This window comes from Amblyomma americanum, chromosome 1, assembly GCF_052857255.1.
Source record: "Amblyomma americanum isolate KBUSLIRL-KWMA chromosome 1, ASM5285725v1, whole genome shotgun sequence".
NCBI classification, from domain to species: domain Eukaryota; kingdom Metazoa; phylum Arthropoda; class Arachnida; order Ixodida; family Ixodidae; genus Amblyomma; species Amblyomma americanum.
The window spans coordinates 46,903,278-46,924,377 of NC_135497.1; the positions used below are offsets into that span (position 1 = coordinate 46,903,278).

At 47.5% G+C, this 21,100-nt stretch overlaps 1 protein-coding gene across 1 annotated transcript; it reads left to right on the forward strand.

The window, feature by feature from the left end:
- Positions 1-858: 858 nt before the first annotated feature.
- On the forward strand, positions 859-11,638 carry LOC144132611 (uncharacterized). Its single transcript, XM_077665147.1, has 5 exons — positions 859-1,130; positions 3,009-3,125; positions 5,601-5,699; positions 6,734-6,786; positions 11,565-11,638. Exons 1-5 carry the CDS (start codon positions 871-873, stop codon positions 11,594-11,596), a joined length of 561 nt encoding a protein of 186 aa, XP_077521273.1. The 5' UTR covers positions 859-870; the 3' UTR covers positions 11,597-11,638.
- The last annotated feature ends 9,462 nt before the right edge of the window (positions 11,639-21,100 follow it).

The following is a 21,100-nucleotide window of genomic DNA, read 5'->3' on the forward strand; positions in this document are numbered from 1 at the left end:
TTAGTTTTCAATATGCCGAGCCGCTCCGCTCCCTGTTTCCCCACCACGAGCAGGCATGCGCTGCTCTGCCTGGGGTCGTAAGTTTTTCAATTTCCAGTTCCATTTTTTTACTGTTCCATTCTTTCCTTTTTACTGTTCCTTTTTGCCGTTCCATTCTCTGTCGTCGGTACTTACCACCCGAGACGTCCGGCTGCTAGCTATCGAGCAGTGTTATGCGCCAGCTTTGTTTCAAAGGCAATTCGTTGCGAAAAAAAGAAGGAACTACAAAAGTTTTAATAACGTCACCTCACGTTGAGAGGTCAAAAAAGAAAAAAAAAGTTGTCAAAAAGTCGTACGAACCACTCCTGCGAAGTGATTTCAGGATATTATCACAGCCGTATGAGGAGTGTTATCTTCCTTCATCACGAAATCGTCGTCTCCAACATACGCACCACTTTATTCAAATTTGTCGCCCTTCCAGAAAAATTTTAACTTATATAAAGATGTCATTTATAGAAGATTTTTACCGTCGCATCAGTTTCCTTGTAACGAAGGTCTCCTGCGCGATAACCTGTAGTGATAAGTGGACCAAACTAATTTAAAGTATTTTGCGTGTAAGCTTATGCAGTGTAATATAATAATTTCACACAGGTTTTGGAGGCACATATATTGCCCAGGAAAATATCAAACCTGTGGAGCTAATGTTTGTTGTAAAATAGGGAGATTCGTCGTATAGCCAGTAGTCGGCTCGGCTACTGTTACCGCCACCATGTTGAATGCACTAAATCCTTTCCACCACGACTAATCAGTTCAACAAGTAGAAAAGAGCACACGCGCACATAGTGCCTTAGAGGGCTTGCTTCCTTTGTCGCAGAGCGCACACGAGCGACCATGGCGGCCCTGGGACGAGCCGGCCTGTTGCTGCTGGCCAGCGCGGTGGTGGTGGGCTGCGGCCAGGCCAGCGGCACCGACGACGATGCCGCGCCCATCGGAGTGGGGCCTGCGGGGGCCGAGCGCCAGCACCGCGGATTCCAGCAGCTGCGCCTCTCGACGGCGCGGGGCTTCGGCAAGCGCGGCGCGCTGCCCGCTATAGCCGCCCTGCTCGGACACCACGTGGCCCTGCACCGGCTGCCCGCTGCGCAGCAGCCCCTGTAAGACTCGCCTTTAGTTCGGCCGCTGTCGCCTCGGGTCCTGTGAGGCGAAATTAGCAGAAGCTCGAGTCACGGACGTCGAGATTGGAGCGCCCTGCAGACAGACAAGCTCGCTCGCCTACATGTCTTTTAGCACTCGACCAGATTCCATTAGCCAGCCATTGTGCTTCCAGAGCGGTCATTTTTGTCAGGCCTTCTTTCGTACTGATTGAATTTCTGCAGCCGCAACCCGTCCATGGCTGTTGCGATGCCTGCCGAAGCCTGCCGCTCCGTGTTGCGTTAAGGCAGCGGAAAAGCATTGAAGGACACTACTCGGGGCACCGGAGTCTCATATGAGTGTCGGTCCTAGCGGCCTCCGACTCAAACCTAGCGCTATATTTTCGCGGCGCACACGCGAGACAAAAATGTCTCAGGGGACATAATTCATAACAGGGGACATAGCAAGGGACATAACTCACTAGCAGTTCGAATAGAGTGATCGACAAATCGATTACCGAGGTAAAATCATTCTTAGAAAGGCAGGGTAAAGTAGCCGTTTACTCTAAGCTAGTTTTCTTTCCTCAAGCTCAATCAATCAATTCAACAGCATTTCACTTTGGCCGCGTCGGACCGCATTCGGTTCGGTTCGAACGCACTCTTTCAGAGAACAGAATGCAGGAAAAAATGTTCAGTCGAGCCCGGATATATCCAATACAGATATTTAGTATTATTCGCTGTATCGAACAGACAAATTATTCGCTTGAAAATCGTGTGTAAAGGTATAGGAAAGTCGCGCATCATATTTAACTCTAATTTCTTCGGTCACTCATTATATCGAACGGCGAACCGCGCCCCTGCACGTGTCGCTTCTCCTAAAGATCCTCTTCGATCACTTTTTTTTTTCCGCGCGTGGGAACGAGTCGGCTGCGGGTCCTTGGGCACCTGCTGACTGCTGTGAAAGTGTATGTCGAGGTGAAATGAAGGCGGAGGGGTACAGGGTGGCTTTCGGCCTCTAGTACTCCTTTTCAACGCCTGATCACGTCCATGCGGTGATGCTTAATGCCTAATGCCTAGCAGCGCCACTCGCCTTGCGTGCTTCCCTGTCATCGCTAACGAAGGCGTTGCGGAATCAACTGCACCTTAATTTTAACGAACGATTATTCTATATACAGTATACTGGTGGCATGATTAGACATCTTATACGCAATTCCAAACAACTGTCCTCTGCGGCTTAGATGCGAAGCAGGTTATGCAGGTGCGCTGCCAGTACAACGGCGGGCAGCGCGTCACTGCAAGGAGCGCTTTACTAGCGTTGGTGCAATGTACTCTTGCTTCTAGTCTGCAGATCAGCTTATCTATTGCCACCTTTTAAATATCGAAGTATGAATACATCGAAAGATATTGCGATCCCCTTCGAGATCGATTGAGCAGAGTTCTACTGTATAAAAATTCAGTTTCAATTCGTTGCAGACATTTTTTGACATCAACTCTTTTCGCTAGTTTCAAGACTAGGCAAAGACGGTTGGGATAGCAAACTTTTCAAACTGTTTTGTGCACAGAGTATACGTCAATCGGGCAAAGTGTCAGCGTTATACAGCACTTGCGACTTGATAGGTTTCGTCGCAAAATCTGGTCCTTATTTTCTCAAATAAAATCTATCAAGCGTCTTTGTGGACGTCACTCTCTGACCATATAAAACGAATCCGCCTTTGGTTGTCGTCGTGCTTCTGGTGCTACTTCGCCAGGATTATAACCAACTCGCTTATTTTGCGACCCGGATTAAGAATGCTCTTCAAGGAAAATGTTACAGTGGCGCATGCGGACACAGAATGAATATTCCTTTAATTTCGGCTACTTCTGACTCCATATTGCTGCTCACCCACAACTTGTTGCCCACAGAATGAAGAAAGGCTTTCGTAACATGAAGATCTCGACGGCGAGGGGATTGGGAAAGCGCGCTGACCCTGACACTACGTCTTTGCTAGACAACGACGACTTCGATCCAATGGATTACAAGTAAGAACGACTAATGTGGTCAGCGTGGCAGTGTGGGACCCTTAAAGCTTGATATGTACAAGAAATATAAACCGGTGTTTTTCTCCCGACAGTCTACTCGAGTAACAGAGTGAGCACCAGTTTTGCGCAAATTTTCGCCTTCTTGATATCTAGCTTACCCGCAAAGCTACATTTACTGCAACAGTGCACGCTTTACACGCAGCTGTGAATATTCAAGGCAGCACGAGCGGTCCCGAATCTGGTGCTATATCAGAGGTTGTTTATCTGGGTTCCAGATAGTGTCAGGACTCTGCAGGGCGGATGGCCTCTGTAATTTTGCTAGGACGAAATGCGGTGCCAACCAGATAACGTTACTGTGTAGAGCATGGTCTCAGTGCCGCTGACACATTACTCTCGGCCTTTTAATATGCGTGTGGTTTCATTTTCAACAGGCGGGAAAAATTTCTCGGCACCTCTTAAAATACTTTCTGATAATATGTTCAGGAGGAAACAAGGTAAAGAACGGAGAAGAAAATCGGCGCTTCCTAGACTTTTAGTTTCGGTGGTTCTTAGAAAATAGAAAGTTTAACGGGGTGTTGAAAGCAAACCGCTGTGCCGAGTTCTTAACTCATCTCGACTCACGCGCGGCGTGAAACGTTTATTGCCAGATAAGGCGAAACCTGCAGTAATCACCAGTGCATCTAACGAGGGCTGTCGAAAATCTAATACACATAAGGAGTTTGGGACCCTGACTAAACTTACGTCGTAGCTTGTCCTTGTCACATTGAGTCTTTGTTCTTGCCTTGAGTCCTTGTCACAAAGGGATCCTAATATACGCTCCAGCTTTCTTTCTCTCTCTCTTTCTTTATTTCTTTTGGTATTTCCCCAAGCAACACAAGTAATTGGCCCAACATTAGAACTGTATTGGCAAAGCTGTCCCTACAAATAACCAGGGTGGGACCATCCTGTTGCAATATTGGTCCAATGGCCTGTGCTGCTTGAGTCTGCCTTTTTTTTCTTTCTTTCCTTCTTTCTTTCTTGCTTCCTTTCTTTCTTTCTTTTTTTCTGAAATGACTATTATGAAAAAACTGAAATGATATTATAAAAACTTTATGCTCAGAACGACATTACTCGTGCTTAATATCACGCAGAAATAAGAAATTTAATTATATGCTATTTACGCAGGAACATACGTCGCTTTGCCGAAATAGCTGTTTGTCCGTACCTCTACGAGCCAAATGCCTCTGCCGCAAAAGCGTTTCCTTGATTTCAGTTCAAACAGGCACCATTTTAATTCATGGTGTTATGAAATGAGAATAATAATCAGTTTTTGGGAAAGAAAAAGATTTTATCATTTCTAGGTGGACATAATAACCACGCCGTGAAGAAAGGAGGAAGTGAAGAAACAAGAGACGCATACACCCGTGGTGGAGGGCTCCGGTTAAATTTCGACCGCCTGGGTTTCTGTAATGGTTCTACGAGCACTTACTTTTTGTAGATTTATCAGAAATATTGAAAACGGAGCTAGAAAACCACAACACAAATTATAAGGACAGCACGCGAGTTCTAGCCTTGAAACTCTAATGAGCAGGCCGGTTCGCTAATATTCAGTGTTACCCCAAAAAGTAGCATTTCTCCACAGTAAGAAACAAAGAAAAAATAGGGGCACAATGAGAGGTTGCATCGGATCCTGTCGTCTCTTACCATATTAATCATTACTGCAACTTCTCGTCTAACTCCGTGCGTATTTTAGAATTGGGACTCACGTTAACCGAAAATTCGACGAAAGCATCGAATCTGGAAGGCGGGAACGTTCACCATCCCACCCTGTGGTTCGGCAGCCGGACAGAATTACTTATGAACGTCCTTGCCAGACGGCACACGATTTCCGGTGCGTAGAAAAGTTGCACTCCCAAGAAACTGATTTTCTCAGTAGCGTGTAGACAACAGCAGTTAAAAGGACATACCAGGAATTCACAAACAACCCCTTGTTCACAAACATTCCTTACAGTTATCGTTTGCCTCCTACTATTTATTGCAGCCTCGGAGCGTTCCAGAGAGAAGCCTAGTACTCATTCGTGATTATTTCCCTGTTTTATTACTATCAAAAGGAAGAGGTCCTTGAAGTATCTCGAACTTCCTTACTGCCTTCCTTGTTCCCAAAATGTCAGTCGATGATTGTCTCTTCTTGAGGTCGGTCGATTTCTTGGCAAGCAATAAAGAAATGTTTAGTGCTGCCATGCAAACTTATCAATTTCAGGACAGATTTGCTACCTGTCTCGAGCATTTGCTTTCCCACTGGCTCGCACTTCACGAGATACCGCTGCGCTTGTCTGCGTGTCTTCAGATGGTAGTATGGGGCTCCTTGCCGAAACATGACAGGACGCGGGCGTACTAATAAGGCATTCTTTGAATTTACATGCACGCTGTAATTAGGCGCGCTTGATGTGAGGCAACAAGATGTTTAGAGGGATTCGCTCTTCTTATTTTGTCCAGGAGTAAAAGGGACATCCGAAGGATCAGCTTATCTACGGCCAGAGGATTCGGCAAGAGATTAAGCTCCGGCTCATCTGACGAGTCCTACCAACCTGCTGCGTAAGCGACGCTCGAGTTTCCGGCTTTTATTGTGTAACATTAAAATATTTTTTTTGAATAACCACCTTAATTTATTTAAAGAAATTAAAATTATTGTGCACCAGTCACTTCTAAGCACAGCATTTATTTAAATGGCAGGTATGCAAAACATTCAAACCACACCAGCCTGAAATGTAATCCATGTTCTCAAATCATGAGAATGTCAACTGCTGTGTTCACACTAGGAAATGCTGAGAACGCATTTTGGAAATTCAGAATTCCTACTCGCACAGTGCCACAAAGCTACACTTTAGCACCAAATCTCTGCCTTTTAAAGGAACGCAGACACAAACTTTCGAACGCAAGCAAACGGTGTATTTGCTTCATGGACGTAACGAGATGCCTTCTAGCAAGTTTCACTCGAAGGCATTGAGTCGCACATACAAAAAATTTAATGGGATTTTGAATGTTGTCCGAGGAGCCGCTTGGCATTTCCAGCCCATCTTGTGACGCCAAGGTGCACTTGCCCCAATTATTGTGACGTCACCGAGCACATTGGTTCACAGGAACAGCCAGTGCTTGCCGGCAAAGGCAACGTCATCACAAATGTGGTAGTCCAGGTTAGCCGCTCAACCGTGAGCACTGGCACCGACCGAGACCATAACTTCCGGCATAAAACAGTGTGTAAATCATTGTTCACGCTTCGGAATGATGTTCTGTGCTCATACTCATGATCACTAGACCCCTAGACCTCTTTCGGTTCGAAAAAACGGACACCTTAAAACTTTGTGTCTGCACCCCTTTAACCTTTAACCTGTGCCCAACGACACAGTAAAAAAGTGCTACACAGGATAATTCGCCTACGTGGCGCACCTCATACACAAAATTAGCGATGAAATTTGAAGTACGACATCAGGTGACGTGTTTGTGTATCTCTCTTTACCTGTCGCCTGCGCACGAAGGTGCCAAGGTGAAACGTGTGAAAGTCAACAGATCTCGGGAGGCTTCGTGCGCAAAAATGAGGTTCATGTGCTTTCGTGATGCGCGTCTCGCAGGCAGCCAGCCGCCACTTGGCTAGCAGAGGAGGTGGCCAAGGCAGACTTGAATGGTGAGTGTCCCAGAGATTCTTCACCAAACTTTGTTTGGTAAATTGTATGGTATAAATATAAACAAAATGAAATGAAACTACTTTCCGCGTCATATTCCAAAAAAACAGCAGTACCGTACTGTGAACAACGAAAAATAAAAGAAAAGCTAGCCGTTGAGCTGAAGTGCTTGCACTCAAGCCTGTATAGCAGTGAGTATTCAGTCCCCTTGGTTTTCCCGTTTATTTTTTCGGGAATTTGGGAGTAAAATTCGGGGATATTTTTCGAGCTCGAAAAGAGAGGTGTTCAATTCTTGCCCAAATACTAATTGCGGGAAAATGTGAATACGTCCCAGGCAGGTGAGCATCCAATGCGTCGTATAGAACCTCATTTACCAAACCATGGCAAATCGCTTCAAAAATTACAATGACGTTATACATAAAACTCAATGGGCAGTACCAGCACCAAAAGGCGCTTCGGGTTTCTTGTAGTCAACAACGACTCGGAAACAAGCCTAGGGTACAATGTGGTAGGCGCTGGCGCCAGGCGAGGTTTTATTCTATCGGCTACGAACTCAGGGACTGCCGTAATAACGCGGTTCATCCGAAGGGAGCCCTTGAGAAAGGCTGCTGCTGGGAGCTGCACGAGATGCAAACGCATCAGCCAGCTTTTCATCAGACGTGAACTCCGAACCACGCCGGTCAGCGTTTTTGCACTGGTTTCTTACTCATATGAATAATACTTGTTTGCCTCAGAACCGCAATTAATAATCAGGGAACCAGAAATGCTATAAAACTCAAACTAAAATGTCTTACATAATTCTACAAGCCCTCCGAAAAATTACCGTTGCCATTAACCCATTATATGCCGGGTGTCAGGAATCGCGACATGCCAACATTTACCATGTATTGATTTACTCATGGTTGAGTTGAGTTGAGTGGTTGTAAACTACCGGTGGGATTAGCCTTGCAGTTGCTGCCGGCAATTGCTCCACCGTAGCGACACTTAAATAGAAATCACAGAAACGCTGTCCGCAAAAACCCAAATAGACACTCCCGAGGTCACCATGTGGAGGCCAAATCCGTGTCCTGCAGGTAAAGTAGAAGAAGGCGAGAAGCATCCCTTCTACTCGACTGGCTCCCGCGCGGGAAAACAATGTCCTGAAGAGAACTGTGAGGAACTCCTGCCTTCTTGAGGGATCCGAATAACACAGCCCGTTCCGCGTTGTACAAAGTACAGCACAAGAGGTAATGTTCTGTCACCACACACACCACACGTTGAACACGATGGTGACAACGCTAGGCCAGTCTTATACATCCACGCCGGCGTACGAGCAGAATCCGTGCGAACGCGGTGCAGCAAAGTGGCTTGGTACCTTTCGAAACCGTTGGTCACACATGGCTGATGAGGAGAGCTCCACAAAGAACTGAAGTGGCACAACACCACATCTCTGAACATTTGCTTGACTTCATGAGGGACTCCATGTACTGGAATCCTAGAGAGAGCTGTATGGGCGAGGTTGTCTGCTATCTCGTTGCCTAAGACACCTATGTGCGAGGGCACCCATTGAAAGCGTATAGAGAAGCCTTTGCTATGTAGATTCTGCACCAAACGTAGGGATCTAAGACTCAACGCATCAGTGGGGAACCCGTACTCTAACCTTTGAAGGGCAGATTTTGAATCCGCAATTATGACAGTAGGTTGAGGCGTACAACACCGTAGCTTCTTTAGAGCTGCCTCAATGGCAACGCTTTCGGCCATTGTGGATGACACGACTTTAGTAAAACGAACAGACCAATCATACTTCAAAGACGGAATATGAAAAGCAGCTGCACTAGATCCTCTGACCTTGTCCACAGAGCCGTCCGTAAAAACTTGAAGATGACTGGCATATTCGGTCTCAAGATGTTCCAGTACGAGTGAACGCATTGCCGCTAAAGGAGAATTCCGCTTAGCGCGAACGTGGGGAATTGTCAAGGAACAATCGAGGCTCGGAAAGGACCAAGGTGGCTTCAACGTCTTAGGTCGATCTCGAAGGTCGAGACCCAGAGAACGAAGAGTATTTAAAGCCAAGTACGCCCGGGACTCAGATCTCTTTCGAAGGCGCTGTAGAAGCGCTCTCCCGGCAACAGTCTCTCTGAGGCGGCCAATTTGCAGCAAAAGTCTTTGTGAAGCGGCTAGCCGAAGAGGTTTCGATTGAGACTCATACAGTACTGCATTGTTTGGAGCAGCCTGCGGAACGCCGAGAGCCCTCCTTAGTCCCATTCTGTGCAAAACCTCAAGGCGTTCCAGCTGCGATACCGAGGGGGAAATTAAAGGGAGCTGGTACATTATGCGACTTGTCACCAGGGCATCGTCAAGCCTGATCATTGAAGCAGGATGGTTTCCCCAGTGCTCACTAGCAACTCTCCGAAGCACATTGAGACGCGAAGATAGTGAAGCCACAATCGAGTCCACAGCTCGTCGCCACTGTAGACGTGAGTCAATAGTGACGCCCAAAAAACGTATGTGGTTAACCTGACGAAGGCAAGACTGATCAAGGTCTATGCCAAGCCGCGCATACCGTCGTCCCCTACCTGGAAACAGGACGAAGCCAGATTTTTCCACCGAGAGAGTTAACCCAACACCTTGAAGGTGACTTTTAACTGAAAGCATGGCCTGTCGCGCTAATAGAGCTAAGCGTTTGTGTTGATATCCGGTTAACCAAAGACAAATGTCGTCTGCATATATCGACATATGGACATGCCTACAATGTTTTTGCACTTTTGCGGGAAGACCAGTCATGACAACATTAAAGAGCGTTGGGGACAGGACACTACCCTGAGGTACCCCTCGCGATACCGCCCTTTCGGAGCTCATTGTACTGCCTAACCGCACTCGAAATTTACGATCACTGAGAAATGAGTGAATGAACCGAGCTTTGACGCAGGTTTCGGTGTCAATATGTTCCCGGTAGGCAGTGCTTTTTAAATAAATGAATGACACCACTGCGAAGATATTGAGTGCAGGAAAACGAGGCACGCATTCACGAGCGTTAACCAGTGCTCAAAGGCCGTTGGGGATAAGAGTTAATAGAGAATGCCTAAATAATCATCGATTCGCTGATGACAATGGCTTAGTAAGTCACTCGGGTGATGAACTGCAAGGCATGATCAGTGACTTAGGCAATCAGAGTTGAACGGTGGGTCTAAAAATATACATGCAGAAAACCAAAGTAATGTTCAAGAGTACTGCAAGAGAACATCAGTTCACATTTGGCAGCAAGGTGCTGGAAGTGGTAAAGGAATACATCTACTTAGGGCAGGTAGTGACCGCTGATCTGAATCATGAGAGGGAAATAACTAGAAGGATAAGAATGCGTGGAGCGCATTTGGCAGGTTCTCTCATATCATGAAAAGCAGGTTACCAATATCCCTCAAGAGAAAAGTATACAACAGCTGTATCTTACCAGTTCTTACGTCAGGGCAGAAACGTAGAGGCTAACGAAAAGGATTCAGTTTATTTAAGAACAACGCAGCGAGCTATGAATCAGATCACGAATAGCAGGTTACCGATATACCTCAATAGAAAAGTGTACAACAGCTGTATCTTATCGTTAGTCACCCTACAGGGCAGAAGCGTGGAGGCTAACGAAAAGGGTTCAGCTTAAGTTAAGTACAACACAGCGATCCATGCAAAGAAAAATGATAGGTGTAACATTAAAAGAAAGGAAGAGGAAATAGTGGGTGAGGGAACAGCTGCAGGTTAATGACACCCCAGTCGAAATCAAGAGGAAGAAATGGGCTTAGGCAGGGCATGTAATGCGGAGGCAAGATAACCGATGGTTTTTAAGGACAACAGACTGGATTCCAAGAGAAGGTAAGCGTAGCAGGGGCGGCAGAAAGTCAGGTGAGGGGATGAGATTAGGAAGTTGGGCCACAGCTGGCACAGGACAGAGTTAATTGGAGAGACATGGAAGAGGCCTTTGTCCTGCAGTGGGCATTGTCAGGCTAATTATGATGATGACGACGACCATGATGATGATGATTGCCGAAAAAATAAGGCAAGGTTTGATTGACAAAATGTTGTTTATATTTGATTCGACTCTGCATGTGGTGTGTTTAGATGCCCTAAACACACGTTTCTGGTGAATAGCCAGTTGATTTCTAGTTTGTCGCTATCTTGCGGTATTCGGCACTTGCTCCAATTTTTCTATTCGAGGAAATATACTGAAACATTGTGTTCGAGAATTCCTGCCTTTCATCCGCCGCATTATGGGTACTAGAAGTAAGCGGTTAACGGGCCGGTCAGCTCAGGACGCGTGTTGCGCCAGATGACAGGGTTGCAGTTATTGCCCTGTAACCACAGCGAAGGCAACAGCCCAGAGTGCATGGGAGCTTTACTAGGGGACCATAATGTGTGCAGCTGCAGCACCAGTGGGGACGTAAACGACTGCGAACAATGCCGCTGATGGTCCCAGCTTGTTCTTTGCAGCAGTGGAAAAGTTCATATTGCCTCTGTAACGTGAAATCGACTGCACTGCAATCGCCAAATCAATTTCTGCTGCTGCAAGTTCGACCACCTCATTTATGTCTTTCTCTATCTACTTTAAGAAAAGTATAATTACTAAGATGGCCTAATGCTGTATGCCGCCAATGCTGATTTCGTCTGCCACATTTGCAAGCTTAGTTTTTCTGTGTGGGTCCACTAGCTCGCATTTTGCAGTAAGTGTATTTTTTTATTGTTTAGCTACTTGATTGTTTAAGTCTTTTCTCATTTTACCGGTTTCTCATGCTGTTCCTTCTTTCCTTTGCGTTTTCAGATGACGGCGCTGTGTATCAGGACACCTTCTAGACACTACTTACTTAAAAATATGATCGACACGTTCGAGCTGCGAGCATCGATTGTTCCTTTCTCGCCAGGCCTATAGGGCAAACTGTACTTACGCAAAATAAATTGTCGCACAAATGCACTGAATGCTGAGGGAAGACATCTTCACAGTTCTGAACACTATACGCTGTAGAGTTTACAACTCACTATAGTTGTGTACAATCCTTACTTTCAAATAAATATAGAGAATTGTTATCTCCACCGTCTGTGTTGAAATTGAGCGCATTAATTGATGTCTGCCGGATTCAACAGCCGAAGCTTCATATTCTTCCTAGCTCCTTTTCTTGGTTGCTTTCTTTCTACACTGAGCGAAACACTGTAAAGGTTAAATTAGGAAATATAAACGCTGCGATGGCTTATTGCGAAACCACGGTAAGTTTCAAATCTCATTTTTTTTAAAAAAGCGCCATTTAATCTGCAATGCAACGTCGGGATTGTGCTGAATCACTATGAGTGTCGTAACCCGCACGTAGACAACAGTCTAATTTTGCCGCCTTCAAGGCAGGTAAACCAAAAATCTCCGTGAAGCAGCTCTGCACTGCTGGGTGTTGTTGACCGGTCCTAAATTAAATATCAATGTAGGACACAAATAGTCTGGAAGTGTCGGAGTTCACAATTTATTCGCGCCAGGAGACAACAGAGGCTCTACCATTTCTAAATTTTTACAAAGTGTCGGAGGCCGCCTAAGCTCCCTCGAGAGCCGCGGCAGCTTTTTGTTATATTGATTTATGGGGTTTGAACATCCGAAAGCGACTCGGGCTATGAGGGACGCCGTAGAGAAGGCCTCCGGAAATTTCGACTACCCGGGGTTCTTTAACGTGCACTGACATCGCACAGTACATCCGCCTCTAGAATTTCGCCTCCATCGAAAATCGACCGCCGTGGTCGGGATTGAACCCGCCTTTCTTGTTTGACTTCAGTCCCTTAGCTGTAGTTCATGAAAGGAATTCGAGAGCATACAGTGGCCATTGCCTATCCATCTTCGTGAGCGGTGGCCGTTGAGTCTATCGGATGGTCCTTCAAAAAATAGAGAGCTGTACCCGAAGTCTAGCGTTTTGACCTTCTCGCGGGTGCGTTGTCTTCGGCGGAAGGTCTTAATATACAAGAGCTTCTGGACGTTCTTGCATGAGGCTATATATAGCCGTGTGGAGGCAGGCGCTAGTGTGCAGCTGACGGGGCTTCTTTCCAAATTCTGACGCTTTGCAGTTTGGCCCTTCACTCTGACAGCTTAAAGACCAATTCCCAGCCAAACTGAGAACGAATAGGGCAGTGGACTTACCATGCCAAAAACTGACGAAACAGTTTTGAAACTGCTCATAGATACCCTTCCGCCAAGCGACAAACGAATGCATATCTGCGCGTCTTCCATAGGCGTATACGTCCCTCGTATTTTCAACATTTCCGTTTGTATTTGTCAGTGAAGATGCACACACTAATGCGGAAATAAGCGACATCATGCACGAATCACTATATAGCTAAAACGTTTGCCCCACTTCACTCATGACGGGAAAAATTACGAGCCATCCCCAAGGTCTTCCTAGTTGTCGTACTGACTAAAGCAAGGGAGCGAGAAACCAGAATATCTTGCAGCTAAGACGTCTCAAAAGTGGCTTTAACTTGATATTTATCATGAGGTATCAATATTCTGCATAACTTTCGCGCACGTACTACACGCATTTTAAGTGGGAACGGCCTCTGAATTGCTACTAAGCCTACATATTGCCACTGCATCGAAGATGACGGCGCCTGAGAACACGATGCTTAAGGAAAAAAAATAAAGCCGCAACGCAGGGCTGTTGGAAATCATCCCATTACGCGCCTTTTCAGTAAGCCCTTCCCTGAGGATATTCCTTGCAGAAGTGACAATATGCAATAATCGATCCCGCATTTTTGAAGGAATTTGGGGAATTTCCGAGCACTAAGCTTTAACTAATTACTCACCACGCTCTAATATGTAACCCGAACGTTTTAATATTTTACATGTGCGACCTTGAAGAAATTTTAACCAAACAGAACTCAAGCAGCTAAGCCTTTGTACGAGGTCAAAAAAAGACGCAGTGTTGTCAACAGGAAAAGTTTGTGGAAACAAACGTAAAAATCCTAAAGCCCATTTTACATGCCGACGTCGAGCAGCTAAGCGGCACGCCATAGTGGAAGGCTCCGGACAAATTTCAACCACCTGACAATCATTGTGCACCAAAACCTCGGCGCACTAGTATTTTAGCATTTCGCCGCCATTAAAATTCAACCGCCGCGGCTGGGACCAAAGCCGCGACCTCGTGCTCAGCAGCCAATCACTACAGCCACTGAGCCATTGCGCATTCACGTCTACAAGATTGTTCCAAGCGTACAACAGCAAAAGATTGATGGAGGAGTTGAAGTGATCTGCCTCGGCGCAAATTCTAAGCACGAAAACTTTGCAGCTTGACCTCGTTCGTTCCAACCTACCTATAGCATGGTGATGTTTTCAAATGCTGGTTACTAAGGTATAGACGGACATTAGAGGGTGCAATCGAGTGCTGTGGGACTCAGTCGCGCGCAGCGTGCGTATGCAAGCGAAATATACCGTTTTATGTTCCCACCCGCTTTCCTATCCAAGTGGCGAATTCCCAAATCGTTAGGAATCGAGCGCGCTATTTGCAAGAACGTGTATATCGGTGCTAAAGTCTGATACAACTTAAGAACGATAGAGGAGACCCCCCAACCAGAGCAGATGCTAGCATTCGTAGCAGCAGGGTGGTTGACCGTGCCGACGTGACAATAATTCGACCCCACTGGGTGGAGGGAAATCGATGAGTGGCGCTGAGTCCGTCCTCGAAGCTGCGCCATCTAGGAAGTACTGACAGCGCCAAGGAAAGGAAAATAATCGGTGGTTTCTTAGGATCCATTGCGACACGTACACGCTACAGACAGTCCGCATCCCGGTGCTTACGTCCCGCTTTGCAGACGATTGTTACGCCGTACACTTGCAAGCGAAGGCTCCATCGAGCCAATCGCCCTGCAGGCTCTTTGAGGCTCGCCAGTCAGCTTAAGAAGTGGGGACCGCTGACAACACGGAAGAGTCTCCCAAAGAGGTACTGTCGGAGCTTGCTGATGGCCCATAATACTGTGAGACATTCTTTCTCAGCCGTATAACAGTTGGTCTACGAGCGCGCGCGTGTTCAGCTCACGTAACCGATGAGCCGTTCTGCACCGTCCAGCCACTGTATCAGCACCGCACCGAGACCAACATTGCTGAGATCAGTGTGGACTTCCGTTGCAACGCGTTCATCGAAGTGACCGAATATTGGAGTATTTTCTAGACGGCTGCGAAGCTCCAGGAATGGGGGCTCTTGTTCGCTTTCTCACAAAAAGGACGTGTCGTCCCGAGTAAGTGAGGCTAACGGTTCAGCAATTCTCGACAAATCTTGAAGACAGCGTCTCTAATAAGAGCACAGACCTGAAAATCGCCGAACGGCCTTTGTGTCAGTGGATCGCGGAAAACCAGAGACGGCAGCGGTCTATTCAGGGTCTGGCCGATCACCCTTGGTGCTGACAACATGAGCGAGAGAGCACACTTACATAAAGCCAAAATGATATTTCTCTGGTTTTATTGGGAGCTGTGCGCCTTTGAGAGCCTGTAGCAAAATACGCAAACGCTCCATGTATTGGTGACAGGCGATACAAAATATAACGACATCGTCCAGGTAGGCCATACAAGACTGCCGCATAGAACGGTATCCACCATGCGTTGGAACGTGGCCGGCGCTGAGCACTGACCAAAACGGAACACCTTAAACTCGTACAGGCCGTCTTCCAAGAAAGCCACGAAAGCCGTCTTCTCTCGGTCTCTCTCGTCCACCTCTGTTAGCCAGTATGCACTTTTGAGATCTAGTGACGGCAAGTATCTGGCATCCCGCAGTCGGTCAAGTGCGTCGTTGATTCTGGGCAGCGGGTAAACATCCTCTTTGGTGAAATGATTAAGTTTCTTGTAATCAATGCAGAAAATCAAGGTATTGTCCTTTTTGTCAATGCCCACCGGCGTTGCCCACGCGCTTGCAGATGGCTGAATGGCATCGTCGGGAAGCACTTCAGCAACCAGATTGTTAAAGGCTGCTCGTCTTGTCGAAGGAGAAGGGTATGGGCGGTGGCAGGCGAGTCGCGAAGCCTCATCGGTGGTTATAGGGTGCTTGAAGGACGACCTTAAAGAACAGGTGAAGTAGTCTGCAAAATCTGCTAACAGGTCGGACAACATATCCTTCTAAACTGATGGAAAGTCGGGGTTTATTTTGCCGGACTGAAAAAAAGTAGCGTGGTCCAGAATCGGCGTGAGGGGTTCCCCCGCGGTGCATGAACCTGGAAACCCACAAGCGTCTCTAAAGAAGGTGACAGCCGTGCCTTTGACGAGGTGCTGAAATTCGTTTGTAAAGTTTATGAGGAGGAGGTTGGTGGAGCCATCACGTAGTTGGATGAGGCCTCGGGCAAGTGAAAGTCCCCTCTCATGCTGCAGAGGAATAGGGCCGTCCGACAGGCCCTCGTAGTCGGGAATAAGTCGGGTCGCCCATGTACAAGGATGCTGCATCGTGGTGGCACCTCGACGTCGTTCTCGAAAATACGCAGAGCGTTGCTTCTGGGATCTCAGGTGTCAAATCGAGCCACGGCCCGATTGGACGAGAACGCCACCCGCACGTTCTGAAAACCAATTACAGCACCGTCTGCCTGCAGGAAATCGATATCCAGGGTCAAATCTCTGGAACACTCGGCAATTACAACAAAGTCGCCGACGTACTTGAAACTCCGGATGCCGACTCATGCTGTGCACTTGCCCAAAGGAGGAAGTACGCAGCACCAAACAGTGCAAACGTGGATCCCTGTCCCCGGTATAAGAACTATTTTAATTTCTCGGGTGAATGCACTGCTCGTTACGCAATAATTAGCACCGGTATCAAGTAGCGCGGTCACCTCACCACCTTATTGCCAAACGCAAATCGGAAGCAGCGTATCGGATACTTTCATTGCCGGACTTCATCAAGGTATCGTCAACTCGAAGGTTTCCCGATGGAGAATCTTGGCATGTCCCGACGTCAGCGGCCTTCCTCCAGAGGTCGTGGGTATGTTTTTCCGGTTGGGGCTCGAGGAATGATGGCCAGCGGATCTGTTCGGGCGGCCGGGCTTAGCGAACGGTAACGAAGTGGCCAAGGCGAACGGTACACGCGGCGCCCGGAGTAGAAAGGGTTTTAGCGCGCCCAGAGATGCTGTTCAGCCTCATGTGGCCGCTTGACGTTCCAGGGAAAGGGACAGGGTGCGTCGGGTCTGAAACCGCGAAGGTGACCGGCCTCCTCCTAGTGGTACCAAAGGGGCCTGCGGTCCGGTGTGTGCCGAAAATCAGCCTTTGGAGGGCGTGACACAGCGGGAGCAGGTGCGTGATAGGGAACGATTGGCCTCATGACAGGCGTCCGGTTAGTGGGACAGTAGCCAGGCGTCTGACGTACAACAGTGTGGAGTCTGTCGACCAGCGGCGGCTCATCGGGAACAGGTTGTTCTTGTGCAGCCTGGAGCACTTCGTCCTTGACGACTTTGGCCAGTGATGCAAGAGGCACAACTTGGGGCAGACGGAACCGTTGGAGTTCCTCCCGAACAATGGACCGAATAAGTCCGCGCAAGCCGCCTGGGCGCAAAGCTGGTGACGTCCTGATTGTAGTGCAGGGCCCGTTGTTGGAGCGTCGTCTTCATGGTGGTCGCCTCCGTGAGGACTTCAGCAACAGTCCGCGATGGGCTGCGCACGGGGCCCGCGAATAGCTCCTGCTTATCTAACCCACGCATTAGGTTGCGAAGCTTCTTCTCCGTCATGTTGGAGTCGTCGCGCTAGAAAAGACGAGCCTTGTCTTCAAAGTACATGCGCGCACTTTTGCTTCTCCGCTGGAACCTGGAGTCCAGTGCAGCTTCAGCTATCTCTCAGCGATCAGCGTTGGGGAAGGTGGCCAGGAGATTGCGGCTAAACGTTGCTTGCTCGTGATTTTCAAGTCACATCCGGGCACTCTTCAAGCGCAAAGTAAACGTTATTGAGCTTGCACTCGTCACTCCAGCCGCTGCAGCAGGCAACCCGTTTGAAAATCCCCAGCCATGTTCAGCGTCTTCAAACACGTCCCCGTGAAAGATTGTGGTGTTCGAAGCGGTTGGAGAGGACAGTGCCCGGAGCTATGGTATCAGTGGCCAAGTCAGTTGGACTCAAAGGCCAAGGCTGCGTCGTCCTTATGGGTGTGGGAAGGGGCCCGAATACAGGATATTCTCCGCGGAGGCGGCGCCTGGGTCGCTGGTCCGTGTTAAATGGTGCAAGATGTGCGAAGGTAGGGATGCGTACCCAGAACTACTCCACCAGAACGTAATTACGTAAAGGAGAAAGTAGGAATCACCTAAACCCTACAAAACTGTGGAGCACCCCAGAGGTCGTTGTTGTTATTGTTACATTAAGGAATAAGTGGCGAGTACCCACTGCGGGGATTGGCCAAAGACACAGGCGACGAATGAAAGATGCTCAAAAACGTTAAAAGAAAGAATTGCAGATTGTGAGATTAAACTTAAGGACAAATCGGTTCCTGTGAGATCGGTTACTGAAAATGTGAGCAGGTTTATGGTTTATGGGGGTCAAAAATTTACTTGAAAAAAAATTCCGCCTTCATCGCATTGGACCGCCGAGGCTTGAATCAAACCCGTGTCTTTCGGTTCAGCAGCCGAGCGCCATAACCACTGAGACCGCGGCTGCTTGAAAATCTGAACAAATATGAATTAGCAGTTTTGGGCGTTTGATTGCGGATTATTGTGTTGCATGAGCAGCCAGAGGTTAGCGTTCAGAACGATTTCAGGATTGGAAAGGTCTCAGCACAAGAGCACGAGGCAGCCAACTTCTGCATATACTATTGCATGCATCAATATTCTACACCTGCCTCCTATCACTCGGAATTTCCCGCAGCCCTTAAGGTCTGCTTTATTTCAAAAATTTAAAGGATGTCAACAGGTTTTCATGTGGTCTGATTACATTTTAGGCTATTGGCACACCGAAGTGCATTGCTGGATACTTTAGATCAATTCCGACCTCCTTAGGTTCCTTAACATGCACCGAAGTCTCAAGTACACGAACGTTTCTCAATTTTCCTCCAGCAAATTGCGGCCACTGTGGCCGGGTTCGAACCCGTGCCCGGCAGCAGAACGACACTGAGCCAACGTTTTCTTTTAATGCAAGATGGCATTACGTCAACAGCTTCGTTTCGCCATGTCAGCAGCGAACTGTTTGTCCGCCCATCTGTTCGCACCACAAGAGAACTCTCGAAAATAAAACATACACGAATTAGTCGCACCCACCAGAGGAAGCGTATATGCTATCTCCGCAATGCACCTGTGCTCGTATTTTCACTTGCAAAACTCCGTTGCCTGCGATGAGCGTAGGAAAGGAATGACTTCATGGCAGAAAAAACAAAAAAAAACGGACCTAAGAGACAGGGTGGACGCTGCATGAACCACGAAAAAGTGAAGTTAGCCGCATTGAAGAAAGCAGAAAAAGGTGTCAAAAAAAAGAGAAATGACAAAAAATGCTTATCCACTTTCTTAAGCGATGTCTGAGGACTTGCAAACAATGCCTCTACGGCCTAATAGACGCACTTCAGAGATATGCAGATAGTGGTCTGTCAATGATCATAGCTTCTGTTGAATTAGTTTGGGGATTTTCATTATGATCGCACCCTCACCGATTGGGACAAGAACCACGGGAATTGCATCAATGCCATTGATGAAATTCCTGATTCATCTCTCTGGGAAAAGGTTGCTGGAGGAGCCCTTTCAGAACCTTGGCCTTAATTTGAGCAGCCCGCTCTTGCTATCATTTGGCGCCACCACATTTGGGTTCAGCCACAGATCTGTTTGTACAGCTGTTCTAAATTTCCTGATAGAATCTCACCGACTGCCTTACTAAGTGTTTCAACCTTTTCTTTTTTATCAATAATTACATTTTGACCTAATTATTATTATTTAATCCCTCTCTTTATTATTATTCTTATAATTTTGAAATCAAAACTCTCATCCCTTTTCTGTTCATGAGGAAGAATTCACCGGTGTTGCGCTCCCACGTGCTTTTACTTTTTATTAACTGCGTTCAGGTGAATAGCCACCCGATTCTTGGCCGATCCCCCAGTGTGGGTATGTGCCATCTTTTGATAGGCTAACAACAACAACATTGTGACTTATCTATTCACATGTAGGCGAAAAAGAAAAAGAAAGTCAGTGAAGTCTTCTTTTACTCCAAAGAACAGAATCTACCAGGTAATCCATTCACATATAGGTGAAAAAGAAAAAAATACCCCGTGCAGGCTGCTTTTACTCCAGTAGACCAGAGTCTATGAGGTCCTCAGTAGACCAGAATCTACATTCCATCATGACCGCATCAGCATCATTTACATTACTGTGTGTAGCCAATTAGCATTTAAGCCAAGCTAAAGTCTGCATCCGCAAACGCCGGTACAGTGATCAAATATTCCATTCCACTCTAACGCCGACTGAAGTAAGCGACTCGCACGTTGGGGCACGATAGATGATTCTCGGAAAAGTGAGTGATGCCGTTGTAGATTTGCACGAGACCAACTGAAAGTCAAGCGCAGAAATTTAGCCGCACAGGGAAAATACGCGTTGGCGTTAACCTGCAGCTAGCTGCATGTGCCGAAGCTGGTGCTGATCCTGTGTCCGAACAGTGCAACCAGCTACTGCGTGATGTGTTTGGGACCGAACGCTTTGTGTCCGGCACGGGGACGTACCGAGCCCTGGCCCCAGAAGTGAGGACGCTGAACCTTGGACCTCATCTGTTTTTGTAGATTTAAGGGCTTACTGATATCATCAGGACCCTTGTCCTCCGGTTCATCGTCGTCAACATCATCAGCCTGACGAAACCCACTGCAGAGCAAAGGCCTCTCCAATGTCTGGAGAATTAACCCTGCAGTTTGCCAGCTGCACCCACCCATTCCCTGCAAACTTCTTAATCTCATCCACACCCCTAACCTTATGCAGCCCCCTGCTACGCTTAAATTCTCTTGGAATCCACTCCGTTACCCTTAAAGACCGGCAGTTATTTCGCCTTCGCATTACATGCCCTGCACAAGCCCATTTCTTCCTCTTGATTTCGACTAGGATGTCATTAACGCGCGTTTGTTCCCTCACGCACTCTGCCCGCTTCTGGTCCCCCAACGTCACACCTATCAGTTTTCTGAAGCAGAATCGACATTTGAGCTGTTTGGCATTGCATCTTGCTGGTTGGTATTGTATCTTGCAATACCAAGGTTGCTGTGAAGGTTGCTGCGCGCTTTAGCAGCGGCGTACGTGATAAAAGGAAGCGGTGCACCGTGAACCACGGGAACGGCTATGACAGATGTGCAAAAGGAGTGGTGTATCACATTCCCTTCTCTTGTGGCCGGACCTATATGGGTCAAACAGGGCGCTGCCATAGCG

Bases quoted from the DNA above. Each gene is read 5' to 3' on its own strand.
- LOC144132611 (XM_077665147.1), top strand. From the start codon at position 871: ATGGCGGCCCTGGGACGAGCCGGCCTGTTGCTGCTGGCCAGCGCGGTG. The intron at 1,131-3,008 runs GTAAGACTCGCC...TGTTGCCCACAG, and splicing joins CCCGCTGCGCAGCAGCCCCT to AATGAAGAAAGGCTTTCGTA. The intron at 5,700-6,733 runs GTAAGCGACGCT...CGCGTCTCGCAG, and splicing joins GAGTCCTACCAACCTGCTGC to GCAGCCAGCCGCCACTTGGC.